At 39.4% G+C, this 20,835-nt stretch overlaps 1 protein-coding gene and 1 pseudogene across 5 annotated transcripts in view; both read right to left on the bottom strand.

The window, feature by feature from the left end:
• The window catches only part of Cep350 (centrosomal protein 350), a 143,006-nt gene that overhangs the window by 63,805 nt on the left and 58,366 nt on the right, over positions 1-20,835 (bottom strand). For all 5 annotated transcript variants that reach the window (XM_041662290.1, XM_041662293.1, XM_041662292.1 and 2 more), the window contains exons 14-21: positions 17,617-17,786; positions 14,313-14,499; positions 9,330-9,532; positions 8,500-8,663; positions 7,851-7,961; positions 7,321-7,461; positions 3,471-3,607; positions 1,528-1,650 (exon numbers count right to left, since the gene is read on the bottom strand). In XM_041662290.1, coding sequence (XP_041518224.1) covers positions 1,528-1,650; positions 3,471-3,607; positions 7,321-7,461; positions 7,851-7,961; positions 8,500-8,663; positions 9,330-9,532; positions 14,313-14,499; positions 17,617-17,786 — 1,236 coding nt within the window. The remainder of the gene's footprint in view (positions 1-1,527; positions 1,651-3,470; positions 3,608-7,320; positions 7,462-7,850; positions 7,962-8,499; positions 8,664-9,329; positions 9,533-14,312; positions 14,500-17,616; positions 17,787-20,835) is intronic.
• Positions 11,978-12,450, bottom strand: LOC121454910 (annotated as a pseudogene).

Below are 20,835 nucleotides of genomic sequence, written 5' to 3'. Positions count from 1 at the left end.
TAGTTCAGTAATTCCTAAATATGTACTCATGAAACATGAAAATATATAACCACACAAGAACTTGAACATTAATGATGTTCACAACATAATTATTCATGATACCACAAAAGCAGAAACAACCCAAATGGCTACCAACTAACAAAATATAAGTGTGCACAAGAAATGATTTGATGATATAATGGTGATATACACTAACATAGATGAGCTCTAAAAACATGTGAAGTAAAAATCGTCACAAGAAACCTAAATGACCTGGGAAAACTTTCAAACATGTGAATAGCTGAATTGGGTGCAAGCTTTAGAAAAATCACCCTGGTTATCACATGGCTGAGTAAGAAACCTACTAACAATCCGTTATAGTAACTAACCCAAAAGCCAAAATGAAATATCAGTGATGGTAACTCCCATTAACGTTAAAAAGGAATCACATGGTTTAACATAAGAAGTAATCAATAACTGTTGTACTCATCACATATTACTTTTCACGCTTTTAGTTCCTTTTTCCTTAGTTAAGGTTTTATTTTACTTGATGATGTGGGATTTTTGGTTTTTTTGTTGTTGTTGTTGTTGTTGTTGTTGTTGCTGGTTTGAGACAGGATTTCTCTGTGTAGCTTTGGAGCCTGTCCTGGAACTTGCTCTATAGTCCAGGCTGGCCTCGAATGCACAGAGATCCGCCAATCCCTGCCCAACTGCTGGGATTTAAGGTGTGCACCACCACCACCTGGCAAATGATGATGTGGTTATTTATTGTACCACTAGAAATGCTAGAGAGAAGCCTGCCAGAGGATGAAACAATAACTGAGAAATACAGATATTAATACTGTCCCTGTATAAATGGCAAACTATTCAATAGCATTCATAATAATAGTACATATGCAAACACCAACAGATAGGAACAAAGGCGTTCATGATGACACATGCTTGTAAACCCAATTATAGCTACTCAAGAGTAACATAGTGAAACCATAATCTCAAAGGAGAAGGAAAAGGAAGAGAGGAGGAGGGAAAGAGAGAAAAAGATAAGAAAGAAGAGAGCAGGAACAATGGGGGAGGGGGAAGAGAAGATAAGAAAAAAAAGACGTCAGTATGGAAATATGCAATAAACCCAGGCTTTAGAACCAGATAAATCAAGGTTCAAATCCTTAACGAGTCACTACTTATGTGTGTATAAGCATGTGTCTATGTGTATATGTAGAAATGTTTTGTGAGAACTCATAATTTCTTTAGGGGGGTCTCAATTCCCTTCTTTAATCTAGCCATATTATTGTCTGACTTGAAAGATTGCTCTGAAAGTTGCATGTAGAAGGAACAGCCTATGCAATGTTTATATTACTATACCCTCAAGGAATAATAGTACATCATTACACGGACAAATATTTTTTACATTTGCTAATCAAAAGGGGAAGCTGGCACTTTAAAACCAGACATTACTCAGTTTATACCAAAAAAAAAAATTAAGAAAGAAAAAGCAATGTTTAAATCATTTATCAGAATTCATCAAACTTTACTGAAACAAACTTTCTTCACCTTCGATCATGATTCTTGTACCTTGAAGACTCAGAATAACTGTCATATGAAGGGGAATATTTCTGACGCTTTGAGTCCAGAGCTCCTTCTTTATTCTGAGAGAGCGACACAGACTGACTTATCCTAAAAACAAAAGACTTGATTAAATATTAGGTCTCCAGTAAAGATTTTAAATACTGTTTAATAGTAATTGGAGATAAAATGTTAAATGCATAAAAATGACAAAGTGTTAGAAAGTATTTTAGAATTCACACATAGAAAAGGACATACAACATATAAAGAACACCATCTCTATTTACTCCTAGTTTCTATGAATTAGAGACAGTCAAAATATTATTTAAGAAATAAAACCCACAAAGCAAGCCAGGCAGTGGTGGCACACGCCTTTAATCCCAGCTCTGCAGAGACAGTGGCAGGAGGAGCTCTGAGTTAAAGGCCAATCTGCTCTACAGAGTGAGTTCTAGGACAGCCAGAGCTACATCATGAGACTCTGTCTCAGAAAACCAAACCAAAATAAAACAACTACAAAAAAAAAAAAAAAGAAAGAAAAAGAAAAAGAAAGAACAAAAGAACCCCCAAAGCTTGGAGCAACGGCACTCACTTGTAGTACTGACACTTAGGAGAACAAAGGGAACAAAACCAGAGGACTGCCACAAGTTTAAGGCAGCATGGGCTGCACAGTAAGTTCTAGGCTATACTGACTTCCATTGTGAGACCCTGATAAAACAAAACAAAAAAAAAAAAAACCAAAACCTCCCCAAAGAAAAACCACATTTACCCACAGTATAACTGGGCATAGTGACATACAGCTTTATCTAATCCCAACACTTGGGAAGCAGGTCTCTTTGAGTCTGATGCCAGTCTAGTCTACATAGTAAGTTCCAGGCCAGGCAGGGCTACAAAGTAAGACCCTGTCCTAAAACTTCTTAAATGACTTTTCATGTTTCTAAAGTAAAGTCCAAAATGCTAACATCTGCAAGGTCCTACCCTCACCAGCTTCCAAACAAGAAGCTCTCTCAGCATCAACAAGTCTAGAGTGACCAACGGCTGTCCCTCACCCTACCACATACTCCAAGAACCTATCTATGTTTAAGTCAATAAGAAAGCAAGGAGTACAAATCCCAATCTCATAACCTCTATGACTTTCTCAATTAGATATTAGTAAATTTATTATATAACTTTGTCAAAGTTAAATTATAGACTAACTTCTATATATCTTATATGGCTAACCCCTTTCAACTAGGCTTATAAGATACCACATCACCCATTATAGAAGAACTAATAAACTTTCACGATCATACCCTAATAATTGCTTTCCTTATTAGCTCTTTAGTATTTGACATTGTACACTTATATTTATTACCAAATAAACCCACACTAGCACAGTAGATGCCCAAAAAGTCTAAATAATTTGAACAATTCTACTTGCTGTTACCTTAATCCTCACCACCCTATCTTCCCTTCGTATTCTTTATCCTTTATATAATAGATGACATTAACAACCCTATCCTAACAGTAAAAACTATAGGACACCAATGATACTGAAGCTATGACTACGTAGATTTTGAAGACCTATGTTTTGACACCTACATAGTACCAACAACTGATCTTAAACCAATTCCATACCATTTTCCTCTTTGCTCTCTTCTTCCATTACACTGACCTTTCCTGTTTTCATTTCCCCTTAGATATGTTGTAGACCTTTAATCTGCCTATTTCCCTCCTTTATATCAATTAATCCTTATATACTATATCCTCTGAGATGTGTGCTTTTTTAGAACACTTATCTAAGTTTATAAAGCATCTTTCACTTAGCTGAGTAGTTGCCAAATGTTTCTCTTTCCACTGGACTGTATGCCCTTAATTGTATTCTCAATACCCTAAATAGTGCATGGGATAGAAAAGATACCTCATTACATATTTTTGAATGGCTGAATACTTACCTATCTGTTTCAGCTTTGGTCCTCAGTTGTTTCATAAAGTCTGGAAGATGCTGCCGCTGGTGGTCATACAGTGCTGTTAGGGAAACTCCAGAAGCACCAATGGCATCGGAGATTTGTGTCCGAGTTAGTTCTGCCATCTGAATGTGAACACACAAAATAGCACAAGTAGATTTTAGAAGATAGTATCAGAGGACACCTGAAAAGGAGAACGTCCTGAAAAAAATCACTGAACTGGGGCCAGCAAGATGTCCTCAGACAATGGCTGCCAAACTTGAGGACCCGAGTTGGCTCTCCAGGACCCATACGTAGCAGAAGAGAAGCACCTCCTTCAAGTTGTCCTCTGACCTCAACGTCTGAACTCACCTACCTCTGCCATGTAAATAAGCAAATAAACATAATTTTAAAAAAGATCACTGAACTGAAATCAAAATAAATTCTGCCTCTGATAAACTACTACAATCAAGTCATTTAGCTTCTTTAAGTCATAACAGGTTCATCTTAGGAAAATGAATTAAAGAGCTGGGAAGAAGTTAGGCAATTAAGAATACCAGCTGCTCTACAGAGAAACTGGTTCAGTTCCCGGCACACACATGGAGGCTCATAACCATCTGTTACTCTAGTTCCAGGGGGTCCGATGTCCTCTACTGGTCCCCACAGGCACCAGGCATGCATACAGTAAAGTAACATACATGCAGGCACTCACACATACACACAAACAAAAATGAATAAATCTTAGGGAAAAAAGTTGAATTCAATAATTTCTAAAGTTTTACCCACTATAACAATTTATTAGTCATATAGGAAACATCTTCAAATCATATAATAAGCAACAGTAAACCAAAAATTAGTCTTCCCTTGAGAATAAGTCCAGCCCCTGCTTACTTTCTAAATATTTTGTACCATAAAGTACATTTACCTATCCCTTACGCCCTTATTATAACTGTTAACATATTATTTATTTGATCATTTTTCAATTACAGTTTTAAGCTATTCCTTCATTTGATGACTTAATAGTACTTTTAAAAATCTTTTGTTAATGTTTTCTACTAAGTTAAAGTTTTACTAAGAGGTGCTGGAGAGGTGATACAGTGTTTAAGACTGCATACTGATCTTGTATGGGACCTAAGTTCAGTTCCCAGCACCTACTTTGTGGTTTAAAACCATGTGTAATTCCAGTTGCAAGAGATCCAATGATCTCTTCTGACTCTTGGGGCACCCACACTCACACACACATACACACACCCATACACACATTTTTTAGTTTATTTTTTGTTTTTTTTTTTTCAAAACAGGATTTATCTGTGTAGCCCTGGCTGTCCTAGAACTCACTCTGTAGACCAGGCTAGCCTCAAACTCACAGAGATCCATCTTCCTCTGCCTCCAAGAACTGAGATTAAAGGTGTGCACCACCATGCCCAGCACACAGATTTTTTAAAAATTTTATTTATTCTCTGTGTTTTTTATATCATGTATCTTGATCCCATTATTTCCCCATCTCTTCTAATCTACCCCACCCCCAAATAAAACAAAATTTAAGAGAAAAATGGGGAAAAAAGGGAAAACATTAAAAATCTCATCATGGAAGCTGCAGTGTGACACAGTGAGTCATGCCATAAACCCTTTTATCCACACATCTTTACTTGCAAGTGTTCATTGCAGAGTCATTGGTCTGGTTCGAGGCCTCTGGTTTCTACTACACTATAGATGCTAGGCCCTCATTAGGACTCTTCGTGCGTATCCTGTTGTTACCCTGTGTTGTGGAGATCCTGCAGGTTATGTTCCTTCACGTGCTCTAGCAGGCCATGGATGGGGTAGATGATGGGGCTGGCCAAGTCATAACCCTGGGTCTGGGCCTGGGCAGCTGTAGGGTCTGGTCCACCAGATGGGAAATGGGGATAGCTCTCCCATGGCTTACAACTTTGGGCATGGCTCACCCAATCCTGCACTAACAGGATCAGCTCTGTTGGTGCTGCCCTGGTGGGGTGCAGGGCCTGCTCTCCCAAGTGTTGCAGCTGGTGGAGGCAGGGACAGCTTCCCTGCTCTTATGGCCACAGGGCAGTTCTCCCACCTGCCCGCAGGTGTTGATTGAAAGGCAGGTAGGAGGGCAACTGTTCCCAGCCCACTACTCGGACTGGCTCACCCACACCTCTACCAACAGGGTTGAGTTTATTGTGTTGCTCAGGTAAGGTGCAGGGTCTGTTCTCTGGCTCTCCCATCAGCCTCAGGTGTTGTTGGTGGTGGGGTTATCTTCCCCTACCCATGCTGCCATGGGACAGATGAGCAATGGGGCAGCTCTCCCATGCTCACAACTTCAGGGATGACTTGTCCACACCTTCACTAATAGGGTAGGCTCTATTTGTGCTGCCCTGGAGAGATGCAGGGCCTGCTCTCCCACGTGCTGCAGCTTACTAGGTATGTGGTGGGGGGAGGGGCAGGGACAGCTCTCCCACTCTTACTATCTTAGGGTCAACTCTCTCACCTGCCTTAGTCGTTGGTGGATGGGGGCAGAGGCAAGGCAACTCTCTCCAGCCTATGCTGCCATGTGGCAGGTGGGGGTTGGGGCTAGGTCTCTCATGCTCATGTTCTCAGGGTTGGCTCACACCCAACACATAGATTTTTTAAAAATAAATACCTTTTAAAATTTTTGCTTAAGAAACAAGACTAACTTTATATTTATTTAAGTTCACAATATCCTACATAGATTCACAGATACATGGTTTTTGTTTGTTTGTTTGTTTGTTTGTTTGTTTTTTCCAAGACAGGGTTTCTCTGTGTTGCTCTGGCTGTCCTGGAAACCTACTCTGTAGAACAGGCTGGCCTCAAACTTGAGATCCACCTGCCTCTCCCTCCTAAGTACTAGGATTAAAGGTGCTGACACGTAGAATTTTTTTAATGGCAGTCATTTCACAAATACTTCTAATTTTCAGAATTGCTAAAAATCAAACTCTATCCATAGATGATAATATCCTTTTCATGGAGAAAGAAATAAAATTATTTCTGGCTTTACCATTGGTATGGCAAAAGAAAAGATACTGAAGGACTGGAGAGTAGGCTCAGAGGTTAAAAGCACTGACTGTTTACTCTTCCAGAGGATCCTGATTCAATTCCCAGCACCCACATACTAGCTCACAATTGTCTGTGACTCCAGTTCCAGGGAATTTAAAGCCCTTTTCTGGCCTCCATGAGCACCACGTAGTATACAAACATACATGCAGATAAAACACCTATACAAATAAAATATTTTTAAAAGATAATGACTAATCTCACTATGGGTTAAAAACAAAAACATGTAAACCAAGAGAGTGGCTTACACTTCTCACTCTGGCACTTGGAAGATTAGAAGAGAATCAGGAGTTCAAGGTCATCCTTAGCTACATAGCATTCTTGAGGCCAGCCTAGATTTCATGAGATCCTGCCTTTAAAAAAAATCAAATAAAATAAAGACACAGTCATAAAGCTCCCCTGATGCCAAGACTGGGGACTAACTGTAAAGAGGCATGAAAAAGGGGAATGATAGGCATATTCTATTTCTGACTGTACTAGTATTTTAGAGAGATATATACTATGTATTCAACATAATATATTATACTATTTATAAATTATGTATCAATAGTTAAGACTTCCATAAAAAGCTTGCCAGAAGGTAGAGATTTAGAGTTCTCTATCTTTGTTCTAACTTTCATACGTACAATACATTACCAATGTATATGTCAACCTTATTTTAATGGGGCCTCACTAAAACTCACTAAGTCTAAGTGTGCATCTTTTAAGAGTTAGATACCCATCTCTTGCAAAATCTAAGTTATTCAGAATGACGTAGAAGAAGAAGGAGGGCTCCAGTGCCTCTTACCTCACAGATCTGCCGAGCTGCATCTGTGGTGAGGCGAGCAGTCTCTGTCTGCTGAGCTGCTATTTTACAAGTTGCTTCCTGGAGGACTTCAGTCACTTCTCTTTGAGACTTAACCACCTGCTGTAAGGATTCTGCATGGACCTATAAATAAATAAAATGGAGTGAAAAGCTTAGGTTTTAGTCTTCCTTCTGTGTAACTTAGTTTTAATTTATAAATTTGTCTCGTGGACCAAATAATTTATGAAAACTAGGCTTGACTATAACCTGGATTTCATAGTTGAAGGGTCTGTGGTGATCAATCACAATGCACAGTGGCTGCCACCGCTCTAAATGAGGACCGAGTCTTGACTGCTTATTTTAAAGGACTGCTAGATGACTCAAATGTCACGAATTATGACACATAAAGTACTAAAATATTTACAACCCAACCTTTCATTTTTATTCTTATATACTTAAGGAGTTCTACAGTGAAATTTCTAAATATAAAATTTTAGGTTTAAAGAATCAATACCCGCCACAAAAAAAATCACCTGAGCTGTTTTGTTCCGGGTTTCTTCTAGCTGCCTCTGGCACTCCAGAGCTTCCTGCTCAGCTTTTAGCTTCAGTAAGGCCAAATCTCTTTCATGGCGCTGTTGCTGTGCCTTTAAATTAAAGTGATGAAATATTAATTCTGCAGCATTAAGCTGTTTTGATACAATGGCTACAGTTAATACATCCCTTTCTTTCCTATCTATTTTCTTCAAACAGGTCCTTTATGGATCAAGCTGCCTCAGCTTACTGCATGTACAGCTAGGATTGCAAAAGTGAGCACCACACGAGACTCACACAGCTCTACAGCAAACAACTAGAGTCTAAAGGAAAGGTAGTACACCCAAAAGTCATCAGATACTTTACTCTCTCTTTCTTCCTCCCTCCCTTTCTTTCTTCTTTGAGACAGGGTTTCCTCTATATGAAGTCTTACTATGCTGGAACTTGCCATATAGAACAGGAGATTGAACCTGAACTCACAGAGATACTCTTGCCTCTGCCTGCTGAGTGCTGGGATTAAAGGCGTGCACCAGCATGCTTGGCCTGAAAGTTTACTTTCTTCAAACAAACAAAACTCATTAAGAGTACTTCCAAACACAGAGAAAAGAGGAAACCATGGGGAAAAAAATTAAGAAAAAATTCAACTGATACCTTTATGATCTGAGCCAGAGATACACTCTCCTGCTGAGCAAGAGAAATGCCTCTAACTCGCTCCACGTCTGACAGCTGACGCACTGACTCCTCAATGGCACTCAGGTAACTGAGCTCTGCAGCCATGCGATGCTGAAGACCAGCAGGAGAAAAACGCTTAGAACCTGGGGGACAGAAGAATTGTTAAATCAAACAGTTCATATGAATGACAATGACTCATTTTATGAGCGCGTAACAAATCTACCCTTCCCTTGAACTAAAGACAGCGACTTATTAATATATTGTATTTTAACAGTTACTTCTTTTCTTGTTTTATGTGTGTATATATGTGAACATATATATTACATGTCTACAAACAGAATATATTATTTTGGGGATGAATTTTAACTAATACTGACAACATGGGGAAAGGTGTTGAATTTCTTATGCTTTTCAATACTTAATTTTCTATACAACTTTTGTTTAATACTTCAAAGAGCAATCACATAAACTTGAAATATTTCCCTATCACTTAATTGGGAAAAAAAGAATTTTCAGGGGAAAAAAGTAAATAGTAACTTATTTTTTTATTTTGGTATTTTCTTCTTCTCTTTTGAAATATGGTTCATGTAACCCAGGCTACCCTTCTAGCTCACTAGGTGGCCTAGGACAACGTTGAACTTCTGCTTCTACCTTCCAAATCCTGAGATTAAGGGTAAGGCCCACCACATCTGATTTATGTGGTGTCAGGGTTCAAATTTAGAGCATAATGCAGGCTAGCCAGCACTCTACCAGCCAAACTATACCCCAACACTGTACTTTTAAATGTCTATCTGCATGAAACTACTTGCCTGGTGTTGAAGCCGTCTCTGTTTTGTTCATATCAGTGAAAGCTGCAGTGGGCTTAAATCCAGTGGTAGTTGAAGGAACTATGACTGAGGACTTAGATCTTTCTAAAGAAGTCCCAGGAAGGTCAAACTGTAACAATTTCTGCGAACTTGGAGATAGGGGAGAAGTTGGAGTCTTCTGAGATCTTCCCTTGTCTGATGAGCCACTAGAAATTTTTTTGCATAAAGACATTAGAAAAACTACTCCAAGAAGCAACTAATCAATAACATTTTTCTTCTTTACCAACATTATTTAGCTTTACTAATTATGACGTAGGCATTCACTCAATGGAGTCGCTACTCTGATTAGATGTGTATGAATACGTCTCTAGTTGCTAGATAAGAGTTAAAACTGAGAAGCTTCTGTAAAGCAAAGGACGCTGTCACTAAGACAAAAAGGCAACCTACTGACTGGGAGAAGATCTTCACCAACCAACCCCGCAACAGACAAAGGTCTGATCTCCAAAATATATAGAGAACTCAAGAAACTAGACTTTAAAATGCTAATTAATCCAATTAAAAAATGGGGCACTGAACTGAACAGAGAATTCTCAACAGAAGAAGTTCAAATGGCCAAAAGACACTTAAGGTCATACTCAACCTCCTTTAGCGATCAGGGAAATGCAAATCAAAACAACTTTGAGATATCATCATACACCTGTCAGAATGGCTAAAATCAAAAACACCAATGATAGCCTTTGCTGGAGAAGTTGTGGAGGAAGGGGTACCCTCATCCATTGCTGGTGGGAATGCAAACTTGTGCAACCACTTTGGAAATCAGTGTGGCGGTTTCTCAGGAAATTCGGGATCAACCTACCCCTGGACCCAGCAATACCACTCTTGGGAATATACCCAAGAGATGCACTATCATATGACAACAGCATTTGTTTAACTATGTTCACAGCAGTATTATTTGTAATAGCCAGAACCTGGAAACAACCTAGATGTCCTTCAATGGAAGAATGGATGAAGAAAGTATGGAATATATACACATTAGAGTACTATGCTGCGGTAAAAAAACAATGACTTCTCGAATTTTGCATGCAAATGGATGGAAATAGAAAACACTATCCTGAGTGAGGTAACCCAGACCCAAAAAGATGAACATGGGATGTACTCACTCATAATTGGTTTCTAGCCATAAATAAAGGTCATGGAGTCTATAATTGGTGGTCCTAAAGAAGCTAAATAAGAAGGTGAACCCAAAGAAAAACATATAGTTATCCTCCTGGCCATGGAAAGTAGACAAAATTGCAGGGGAAAAAATTGGGATCTTGGGGGTGGGGTGGGATGGGGATAAGGGGAGATGGGGAGAGAAAACTGAGAAGGGGAGGATGGGGGGAACTTGGGGAAACAGGATGATTGGGATAAAGGAAGGTTGGATAGGGGAGCAGGGAAGCACAAATCTTAGTTAAGGGAGCCACCTTAAGGTTGGCAAGAGACTTGAACCTAGAGTGGCTCCCAGGAGCCCAAGGTGATGTCCCCAGTTAGTTCCTTGGGCAGCTGAGGATAGGGAACCTGAAATGACCCTATCCTATAGCAATACTAACGAATATCTTGCATATCACCATAGAACCTTCATCTGGTGATGGACGGAGATAGAGACAGAGACCCACACTGGAGCACTGGACTGAGCTCCCAAGGTCCCAATGAGGAGTAGAAGGAGGGAGAACATGAGCAAGGAAGTCAGGACCACGAGGGGTGCACCCACCCACTGAGACAGTGGGGCTGATCTATTGGGAGCTCACCAAGGCCAGCTGGACTGTGACTGAAAAAGCATGGGATAAAACCGGACTCTCTGAACATGGCGAACAATTAGGGCTGATGTGATGTCAAGGACAATGGCACGGGGTTTTAATCCTATTTCATGTTCTGGCTTTGTGGGAGCCTAGCCAGTTTGGATGTTCACCTTCCTAAACATGGACGGAGGGGTGAGGACCTTGGACTTTCCACAGGGCAGGGAACCCTGACTGCTCTTTGGACTGGAGAGGGAGGGGAAGAGGAGTGGGGGGAGGGCAAGAAAGGTGGGAGGAGGGGAAGGGAAATGGGAGGCTCGGAGGAGGCGGAAACTTTTTTTTTTCTTTTTCTCAATAAAAAATTAAAAAAAAAAGAGTTTTGAACAAGCTAGGTAAAAACCATCCTAAATAAAATAGTAAAATAGGTTACTGACTAAACTACTACTTAATCACATATATCACAATTCATTCATTGTATTAGGAAGCAAAATCTAAGATAGTCATTATACACTAATAAAAATATAACCATATGTAAAAAAGCATTAGAAACAAATATTAAAACGTCTCTCAAGTAAAATATCGTTTTGTGTTTAAATTTTTTTTAAAGAGCCATGATTCTTTCAACATTTTCTGTTAAACCAAAGACCACCAAAAATTAATTTCATATTGTCATCTCCAATATTTTATACATAGCATTTTTTCTTTTGGCTTTGGTTTTTTGAGACAGGGTTTCTCTGTATAACAGACCTAGCTATCCTGAAACTTGCTTTGTAGACCTGGCTAGCCTTAACTCAGAGATCCACCTGCCTCTCCCTCCCAAGTGGAGATTAAAGGTATGTTCCACCACCGCCCAGCTCCTAATTCTTTTTTTTCCCCTCAGAATAGGAAAATTTATTACTGTGCTTCCACTGTCAAAATTTAGGATCTTGGTCTTTCCTTCTTGCCTTTGTACAGGGCCAAAAGGGACACATTGGCGACTTTAACAACCTTAAAGCGGACTCCAGGAACATCACCTACAGCATTACTCTTTCGACCAAATCCAGCAACCAGAACTTCATCGTTTTCCTCAATGAAGTTCAAGCAACCATCATTAAGGACGAAAGCTGTGATCTTCTTGCCGTTCTTGATGAGCTGCACCCTGACACACTTCCTGATAGCAGAATTTGACTGCTTGGCTTCAACTCCTACTTTTTCCAGCACGATTCCCTTGGCATGAGAGGTACCTCTAAAAGGACTGGCCTTCAGGGCTGTGCCCAAGTGGGCTTTCTTGTATTGTTTGTATGCCACTTCTGGTCCCGTCGGTGGCTACGGAGCTTCCTGGCAGTACGGAGACCACGACACTTGCCCATCTTGCCGACGCCATGGGCCTGAGAGCTCCTAATTCTTAATACTATAACACTTTCTGAGCTTTTTCTTAACTAACGTCACATAACTGATTGTAACAATTCTTAAGGCACTTAATTTTACATAAAAAAAACCCGTAACAAGCCGGGCGGTAGTGGCGCACGCCTTTAATCCCAACAATCGGGAGGCAGAGGCAGGAGGATCTCTGTGAGTTCGAGGCCAGCCTGGTCTACAAGAGCTAGTTCCAGGATAGGAACCAAAAGCTACGGAGATACCCTGTCTTGAAAAATCAAAAAAAAAAAAAAACCCGTAACATTCATGTTATCTTGCACCAAATATTTGTTAAATAAAGAGACACTCTATAAAATATTTAGCACAATAAACATATTTCTAATATACTAAGTTTGTTTTTATATTCTGAAAAAAAACATGAATTTCAGAGACAAAAATTATAACTGGCTTGAGTATTTGAATAAAAGTAGTTTTGAAAAGCAGTTACTGGCTTACAAAGGTCTTTAACTGAGGACTTAGGGAGTGTAACAGTAGTGCCTCTCCATAGGCATGGGGAATATGTTCCAAGACCTCCAATGGACACCTGAAACCTTAGGCAGCACCAAAGCCTGACACACACACACACATGCGCGCATGCACACAATTAACACAATTAATGCCTTTCTGTGTATTAAAAAATATTCATTTTACGTGTATGTGCCTCAGTGTATGTCTCTATCAACATGATCTGTGCAGGAGCCCAAGGAGGCCAGAAGAGGGCAATGGATTCCCTAGAACTGGAGTTATAGGTGGTTGAGAGTTACAATATGGGTGCTGAGAACCAAACCCAGGTCCTCTGTAGAGCAGTAAGTGCTCTTATACACTGAACTCTCTCCAGCCTAACTCTGCCACCTGTGGCTACAAGCTTTCCAGTCTGAGGTCAAACTACTATGACTTTCTTCTATTCTCCTCCCAGCTTCGGGGATAAAAGGTTTATTCACAGTAGAGCTTCATAACTTCAGCATACAATCTTTTCCTTCCCTTTTCATGTCAAAATATTTACCTTTCACTTAAAGGAAGCACTTTGTAGAGTCTCGTTAGCATGTACAAATTAGCACTATTACTGCCCTTTAGACTGGAATCCATTATTAAGCAAAATAAGGTTTAATTGAACTCAAACATAAAAACAGTACTAGACAAAGGGATAAGTCATATGAAAGATGGGCCTGACTGGTATGTGATTATTTAGATCAGTATTACCTTAAAGAAAGATATCATATATTTCTACAACTTTCCATGTGCTATTTTACAACTTTAATTGAACCATAGAAAGCAAAACCCTATATAAGAAACTAAAATTAAATTCATTTACAGTACCTAAAAGGAATTCTCATTTTAAATTCTATAACATTAAACAAAAGGGCTCTATAATTCACTGTATGTTTTTATAAAATAAATTATATTTGCTTTGCAGAGAAGATTCCGTTAGACTATCATTTCAAAAATATAAGTTTTCAGTGTTTTTATTGTTGTTTTGTTTTGTTTTTTCGAGACAGGGTTTCTCCGTAGCCTTTTGGTTCCTGTCCTGGAACTAGCTCTTGTAGACCAGGCTGGCCTTAAACTCACAGAGCTCCGCCTGCCTTTGCCTCCTGAGTACTGGGATTAAAGGTGTGCTCAGTTTTCAGTGTTTTTAAATAAGTTTTTAATTTTAAAGTAACAACTTTGTACCAGTTCAAACATGAATAGGGAACTGCCATGCTGAAATTTACCAAATTCACTAAATGCCAAGATTCTACTTCAATGATATTCAAACTGCAGCAAAAAGAATATATATATATATATATATATATATATATATATATATATACTGTTTTACCTCACAGAATGACCAGAAAGTTCTTCCAAAGTGCTCTCAGTGTCCAGAGTCTGCTCAAAGTCTCTAACAGCAAGTTTACTGCCTGTTCCAAGTTTCTTTCCTTGATGGGAACCACGTTCTGAGTCAGACGGTACTTTCTCCTCATCAATAAGTGAGCTCTGAGAATTCCCAGTGAATGACTCCAACCCTGGAAAATAAATTGTAGTAAGCAAATTTCCAACATTAGACTGTGTGGTGGCATTTCATTTGTATTTTAATAAATAAAGTTTGCCTGAGGATCAGAAGAGTAAAATATCCACACTGAAGAAGGTTACAGACCTGACAACAATAAGACACACCCTTTTTTTCCCCCATTATTTTTATTGATTTTTATTGAGCTCTACATTTTTCTCTGCTCCCCTGCCTATCTCTTCCCTCCCCTTCAACCCTCTCGCATGGTCCCCATGCTCCCAATTATTCAGGAAATTTTGTCTTTTTTACTTCCCATATAGGTAAGATCCATGTATGACTCATTGTTGTCTAGGTTCTCTGGGATTGTGATTTCTAGGCTGGTTTTCTTTGTTTTATGTTTAAAAACCACTTATGAGAGAATATATGTGATAATTGTCTTTCTGGGTCTGGGTTACCTCACTCAAAATGATGTTTTCTAGCTCCATCCATTTGCCTACAAATTTCAAGATGTCATTTTTTCTGCTGTGTAGTACTCCATTCATAACACACACCTTTAATCCCAGTAGCCATACTAGCTTGCCATAGAAACCAGGTGGTAGTGGTGCACGCCTTTAATCCCAGAACTAGAGAGGATTATAAAACAGGGGAGACAGCTCTCAGTCTCAGTCTCATTCTGACATTTCTGGAGGCACGATCGCCATTTCGGATTGAGGATTTTCTGATCTTTAGGTTGAACCCCAATTTCTGTCTCTGAGTTTTTATTCATGCTTCATTGTTGAGAGAGTTGATAAATTTTTTTCAGTAATAAAAGAACAGATCAGAGTATTAAAATTAGTTTTTATTTAAAACTTATTTTCCATATCTAAAATAAAAAGCAGTTCATTCTTCTGCCTCCATTTAAGAAAATGCTGGTCATGGTACATGGCTGTAACTCCAGAGTCTAATATTCTTCTTGTCTGAAGTACCTAAATTAGTCAAACTTATTCAAGTCCAGAAGCTACCAATGGCTGGGGAGGGAAGAGTGGATGCACAGTGGTGATGTTTACAATGATACAAATGTAGACTTAATGTCACTCAACTATACCACTTGAAAAAGATTTAAATGACTGGGTTTTTCTTGTTGTTTCTTGCTTTTTTTTAAAAGATGGTATCTTGTGTAGTCTATGCTGACCTCTATTTCACTATGCAGCTAAGGAAGACCTTGAATTTCTGATCTTCCTGTTTCTACCTCCGGAATACTGGAATTACAGTAATGCATCATCATACCACGTATGTAATGTGGGGATCAAACCCAGGGTTATTTTTAGACAAGGACACGTATGCTACCAATTGAGTCACTTTCCCAGCCTAATAAAATTTTATTGTGTATTATAATTATTATTATTTGTTTTTCTGAGACAGAGAATCTCTACATAGCCCTAGCTGTCCTGGAACTCACTATATAGACCAGGCTGGCCTCGAACTCACAAAGATCCATCTACCTCTGCCTCAGGAGTGCTGGGATTAAGAGCATATCCCAACACACCCAGCTGTGTGTATTATTTTACCATAATGAAGTTGTAAAATATTAGCACTGGTCATTTTAAACATAGAAAATGAAGGTAATTAAAGCTTATTCAAATATACTTTCCTATACCGACCAGTTAGTTTCTTCCTGCACCCCATTCCACCTCACATTTGTCAACTCGACAAACAGTTTGTCTTTTCAATTAGAAAAAAAAATGTAAAAGAAAGAAAGATCACTCACAAGCTTGAACCATTTTGTGCGCTTAAGTTTTGGCATGACCACTATATAGCCCTAGTTGTAGGTCTACACAACAAATATGGGCTGGAGAAATCGCTCACTGCGTAAAGTGCTTTCTGCAAAACCATGAAGACCAAGCATGGTAGCATGCCTGTAATCCCAGAGTGTAAACAGTGTGATGGAAGAAGAGAATCCTCAGAAGCTCATGGGCCAGCTAGCTTGCTGTACTCACTGTCAAACATCAAGAGAATCTGTCTCAAGGTGGAAGGGAGAACAAACCCAAGGCTGTATACTGACTTTCACACAAAGACATATATCATACACACATACATTAGTGCTATTGTTGTTTTTTTAATAGAGTACAACTATAGACACTGGCAGGTATCTCAATCACTCAAAATATTTACTGAGTGCTAACAGGGGCAACTACTATGCTAAATACTGTGACACACACATAGTAATTTCTCATGTTCTTCAAAATCACCATAGGAACTCTTGTCTGCTTTACTGAGGAAGACCACGCTTGATAATGCTTAGACATGTACATGATATACTACCAAGTTATTTGTTTGTTTGTTTTAACACAGTTGCAAAGAAATATTATTTGAATAAAGGTGTGTATGGCGTCATGTATATATTGGAAAAAGTCATCAAAGATTATAATAGCAGTTACCTCTGAACAGAAGGATTAAGCATGACTTCTATTTATTTTTTGCTCTTATTTTATTTATTAGTGTGAGAGAGAATGTGCACCCATACAAGAGTGCCACAGTTCATATACAGACGTCAGAGGACAACTTCATTCTCTTCATTTACCTTTACATGGGTTCATGAGATCAAACTCATGTGTCAGGATTATACAGCAGGTATTTTTATCCACTAAGTCATCTCCATATTTTGCTGGCCCTGATTTATATTTCTTTTTTTTTTTTAAGATTTATTTATTTATTATGTATACAACTTTCCTTCCCTGTATGCTTGCATGCCAGAAGAGGGCACCAGATCTCATTATAGATGGCTGTGAGCCACCATGTGGTTGCTGGGAATTGAACTCAGGACCTCTGTAAGAGCAGTCAGTGCTCTTAACCTTTGAGCCATCTCTCCAACCCTGATTTATATTTCTTGAATGAATATCTATAATTCTTAATTTTTAATTATGTATTTCATTTGTATTAAAAAAATAAAAATGAATATAAAAATAAAAAACAAAATGAAAGAATATAAAATATATTAAAAGGTTTGACAAAAGATACTATAATTACAAATGTGAAAGTTAGGACATTATAATAAATAAATTCATCTACTGCTTATAGAACCAAACCATAACTTTAGGTCACTACCACAAAACCACTGAGAAGAGAAAAAGTCATCAAGCAGAATTCTACTTACATTCTGTCTTTTCCTTTTTCCCTTTCTTTCCTTTAGAGGCAGATGAACGAGATGATACAGCAGACTGAGCCCCTGAGGAGTGCTGAGAGGAAGCGTCCACAGAAGAAAGATCATAGACAGACTTTCTGCTGGAATGGTCCTCCTGTATGCCTAAGTTGCTACCACCAATTCTGTCAAGGATAAAGTAACAGGAGTTAAAGAAAAAATTAAAAATCTGAGGTTACAAATTCTATTTCAAAGGAGCTCTGAATATGTCAAGTAGATGCCACAAGCAAAGCTTACCCTCTTGAGTTGAAAAAGCAACAATAAGAACAGACATATAGCAAAAGGTACACAAATTAAATAGTGACAGACATGCCCAACAAATAGTGTAAATATCAGGTCTCTTCATCAATTTTAAAAGGTTCCCTATGGCTCAGTTTACATCTCAGAAAATTTCAGATGAGCTGTTTAATGAAGTGAAACCAAAGAAGGTCAAGTTTCGGGCCTGGAGATGCAGCTCAGTTGACAGTGTCTGCCTAGCACACACAAAGGCCTGGAGATGAAGGCTGGTTGACAGTGTCTGCCTGGCATACATGAAGGCCTGGAGATGAAGGTCAGCTGGCAGTGTCTGCCTAGCACACACAAAGGCCTGGAGATGAAGGCTGGTTGACAGTGTCTGCCTGGCATATATGAAGGCCTGGGTTTGGTCCATAGAACCTCCCAAAGACTAGGAAAGTAGAAATAGGAGGACCAAAAGTTCAAGGTCAATTTGAGCAACACAAAGCCTATCTTAAAAAAATAAAAAATGAAAAAAAAAATTTCAGATATATATAAGAAAAATGACTATAGGAAAATCTGTCCTCAATTTCTACTCAAATTTATCACTTTTATAAAGCATAATTATTTTTCCTCTGATACTCTTAGAGAACAATTTAATATATTCTACCTTAACAGTAAAATGCATCAAATTGTATTGGTTGATGATATCAATCTCACTACAATTAATCCTTAAAAGCCTTAATTTAAAAATTTAATCTTTTCTTCGGGTTCAAATAAAACTTTTTTTTTCTGAAGATTTATTTATTCATGTATGTGTGTGCTATTTCCCTGCACACCACGAGAGTCAGATCCCACTACAGATGGCTTTGAGCCACCGTGTAGTTGCTGTGAATTGAACTCAGGATCTCTAAAAGAGCAAGCAGTCAGTGCTCTTAACTGCTGAGCAATCTCTCCAGCCCCATTGGGTTCAAATTTTAAACTACAATTTTGCTATTATACTTTTTTTTTTTTTTTTTTTTTTTTTTTTTTTAGTTTTTCGAGACAGGGGTTCTCTGTGGTTTTGGAGCCTGTCCTGGAACTAGCTCTTGTAGACCAGGCTGGTCTCGAACTCACAGAGATCCGCCTGCCTCTGCCTCCCGAGTGCTGGGATTAAAGTCGTGCGCCACCACCGCCCGGCTTTTTTTTGCTGTTATACTTTTATGAATATTCATTTCTATTACTCCAGATAATAGAAAGTTAGTAGAACTAATTTTTATAAGGTTATTTAATAACTTTATGGGGGCTATACTTTATGATACATAAAAGATAATGAATAAGAAAAAATATAAATTTATATGGTAATAAAATTTAGAAAATGAAACTCTAAAAAAGTCAAATTCATCTTATGATTTTGTACAATTTAACCTCTGTTCTTCGGTTTCCTCTCTAAAACAGGTCTATTCTATGAAGCTCCACCGGGAGCAGAAGCCAGGAGCAAATCCAGTCCCGGAAGCCAACACAGTTCTGGGACACTGGCAGTCCAGGATTGAGCCAGTGACCTGACTCAGAGTCAGCGATCTCCACCAGAACTGGAGTGGGACTGAACCAGTTACCTGAGACACAGAACAAGCTCCACCAGGAGCAGAAGCCAGGAGCAAACCCAGTCCCAGGACACGGGCAGATCAGGATTGACCCAGCGACCAGATCTAGAGTCAGCGATCTCCACTGGAACAGGTACAGGGGAGTAACTGCTAGGCAAGTGAGCCAGAGCCAGAGCCCGCTAAGGGTCCGGACGTGAATCTGGAACCTTCAAGGGAGTAGACCTAAGCCAGGACCCAGATGGGTCTGGGCGTGAGTCTAGGACTTCCCAGGAACTAGGCCTGAGCCAGGACCTCTGACAGTCTGGGCATGAGTGAACCTGGGACCTCCAAAGGAATAGGAAGGAACCAGAGATCTCGGTGGGGCCAGGCGTGAGTCTGGGTCCTCAGAGAGAGAAGGGCTGAGCCAGGACCTCTGTGGGTCCTGGAATTTGTCTGGGACATCAAAGGGAATAGACAGGAACCTGGAACCTCTGTGGGTCCGAGCATGAGTCTGGGACCTCTAAGGGAGTAAGCAGGTCCTCTGCGGGTCTGGGCAAACCCGAGCCTGGGACCTCTGAGGCTCTAGACCAGAGCCAGAAACCTTTCCAGGTCCAACTCCAACCCAGGGACTTCTGCAGAAGGGGTTCCAGACCAGGATTTACAGAAACAAAGCAAAGCCAGCAACCTAGGCCAAAGTAGGCCTGAGACAGCAAACTCCAAGGGAGCAGAGCAAAGCACAGGAGTGCTGAGCTATCTCCAGGAACACGGAGTAACCAACAAGGTAACTAGAACTGTGGCACTGACTGTACATGGGGAACAACCATATGAACTTTGGATTCACTGGCACCTAGAAGATTATTGAACAGAATCTCGGAAAACCCCAACCACACCTATCAGAGGAAATGAGGAGAAAAAGAACACACGCAACATCGCGAAGAGCAACACAACACCAGTAAAATCTAAAGACCCTACAACAGCAAGACCTGAACAACCAAATATGGATGAAACAGAAGAAAATGACCTAAAAAATAACTTCAAGAGAATGTTTGAAATTCGAAAAGAGGAAATGAGAAATTCCCTTAAAGAAATGGAAGAAAAAGCCGGGCAGTGGTGGCGCACGCCTTTAATCCCAGCACTCAGGAGGCAGAGGCAGGCGGATCTCTGTGAGTTCGAGACCAGCCTGGTCTACAAGAGCTAGTTCCAGGACAGGCTCCAAAACCACAGAGAAACCCTGTCTCGAAAAACCACAAAAAAAAAAGAAAAGAAATGGAAGAAAAGACAAACAAAAAATTGGAAGACATCAGCAAATCACGTAAAGAAAACCAAGAAAAAAAAATCAAACATATGAAAGAAACTATTCAGGACTTGAAAAATGAATTAGAGGCAACAAAGAAAACAC

The sequence above is a fragment of the Microtus oregoni genome, unplaced genomic scaffold (genome assembly GCF_018167655.1).
Source record: "Microtus oregoni isolate MIOR12 unplaced genomic scaffold, Mior012 000013F_ref0000133, whole genome shotgun sequence".
Lineage (NCBI taxonomy): Eukaryota > Metazoa > Chordata > Mammalia > Rodentia > Cricetidae > Microtus > Microtus oregoni.
The sequence above is the reverse complement of the archived record's forward strand: the minus strand, read 5'-3'. Positions and strand labels throughout refer to the sequence as shown.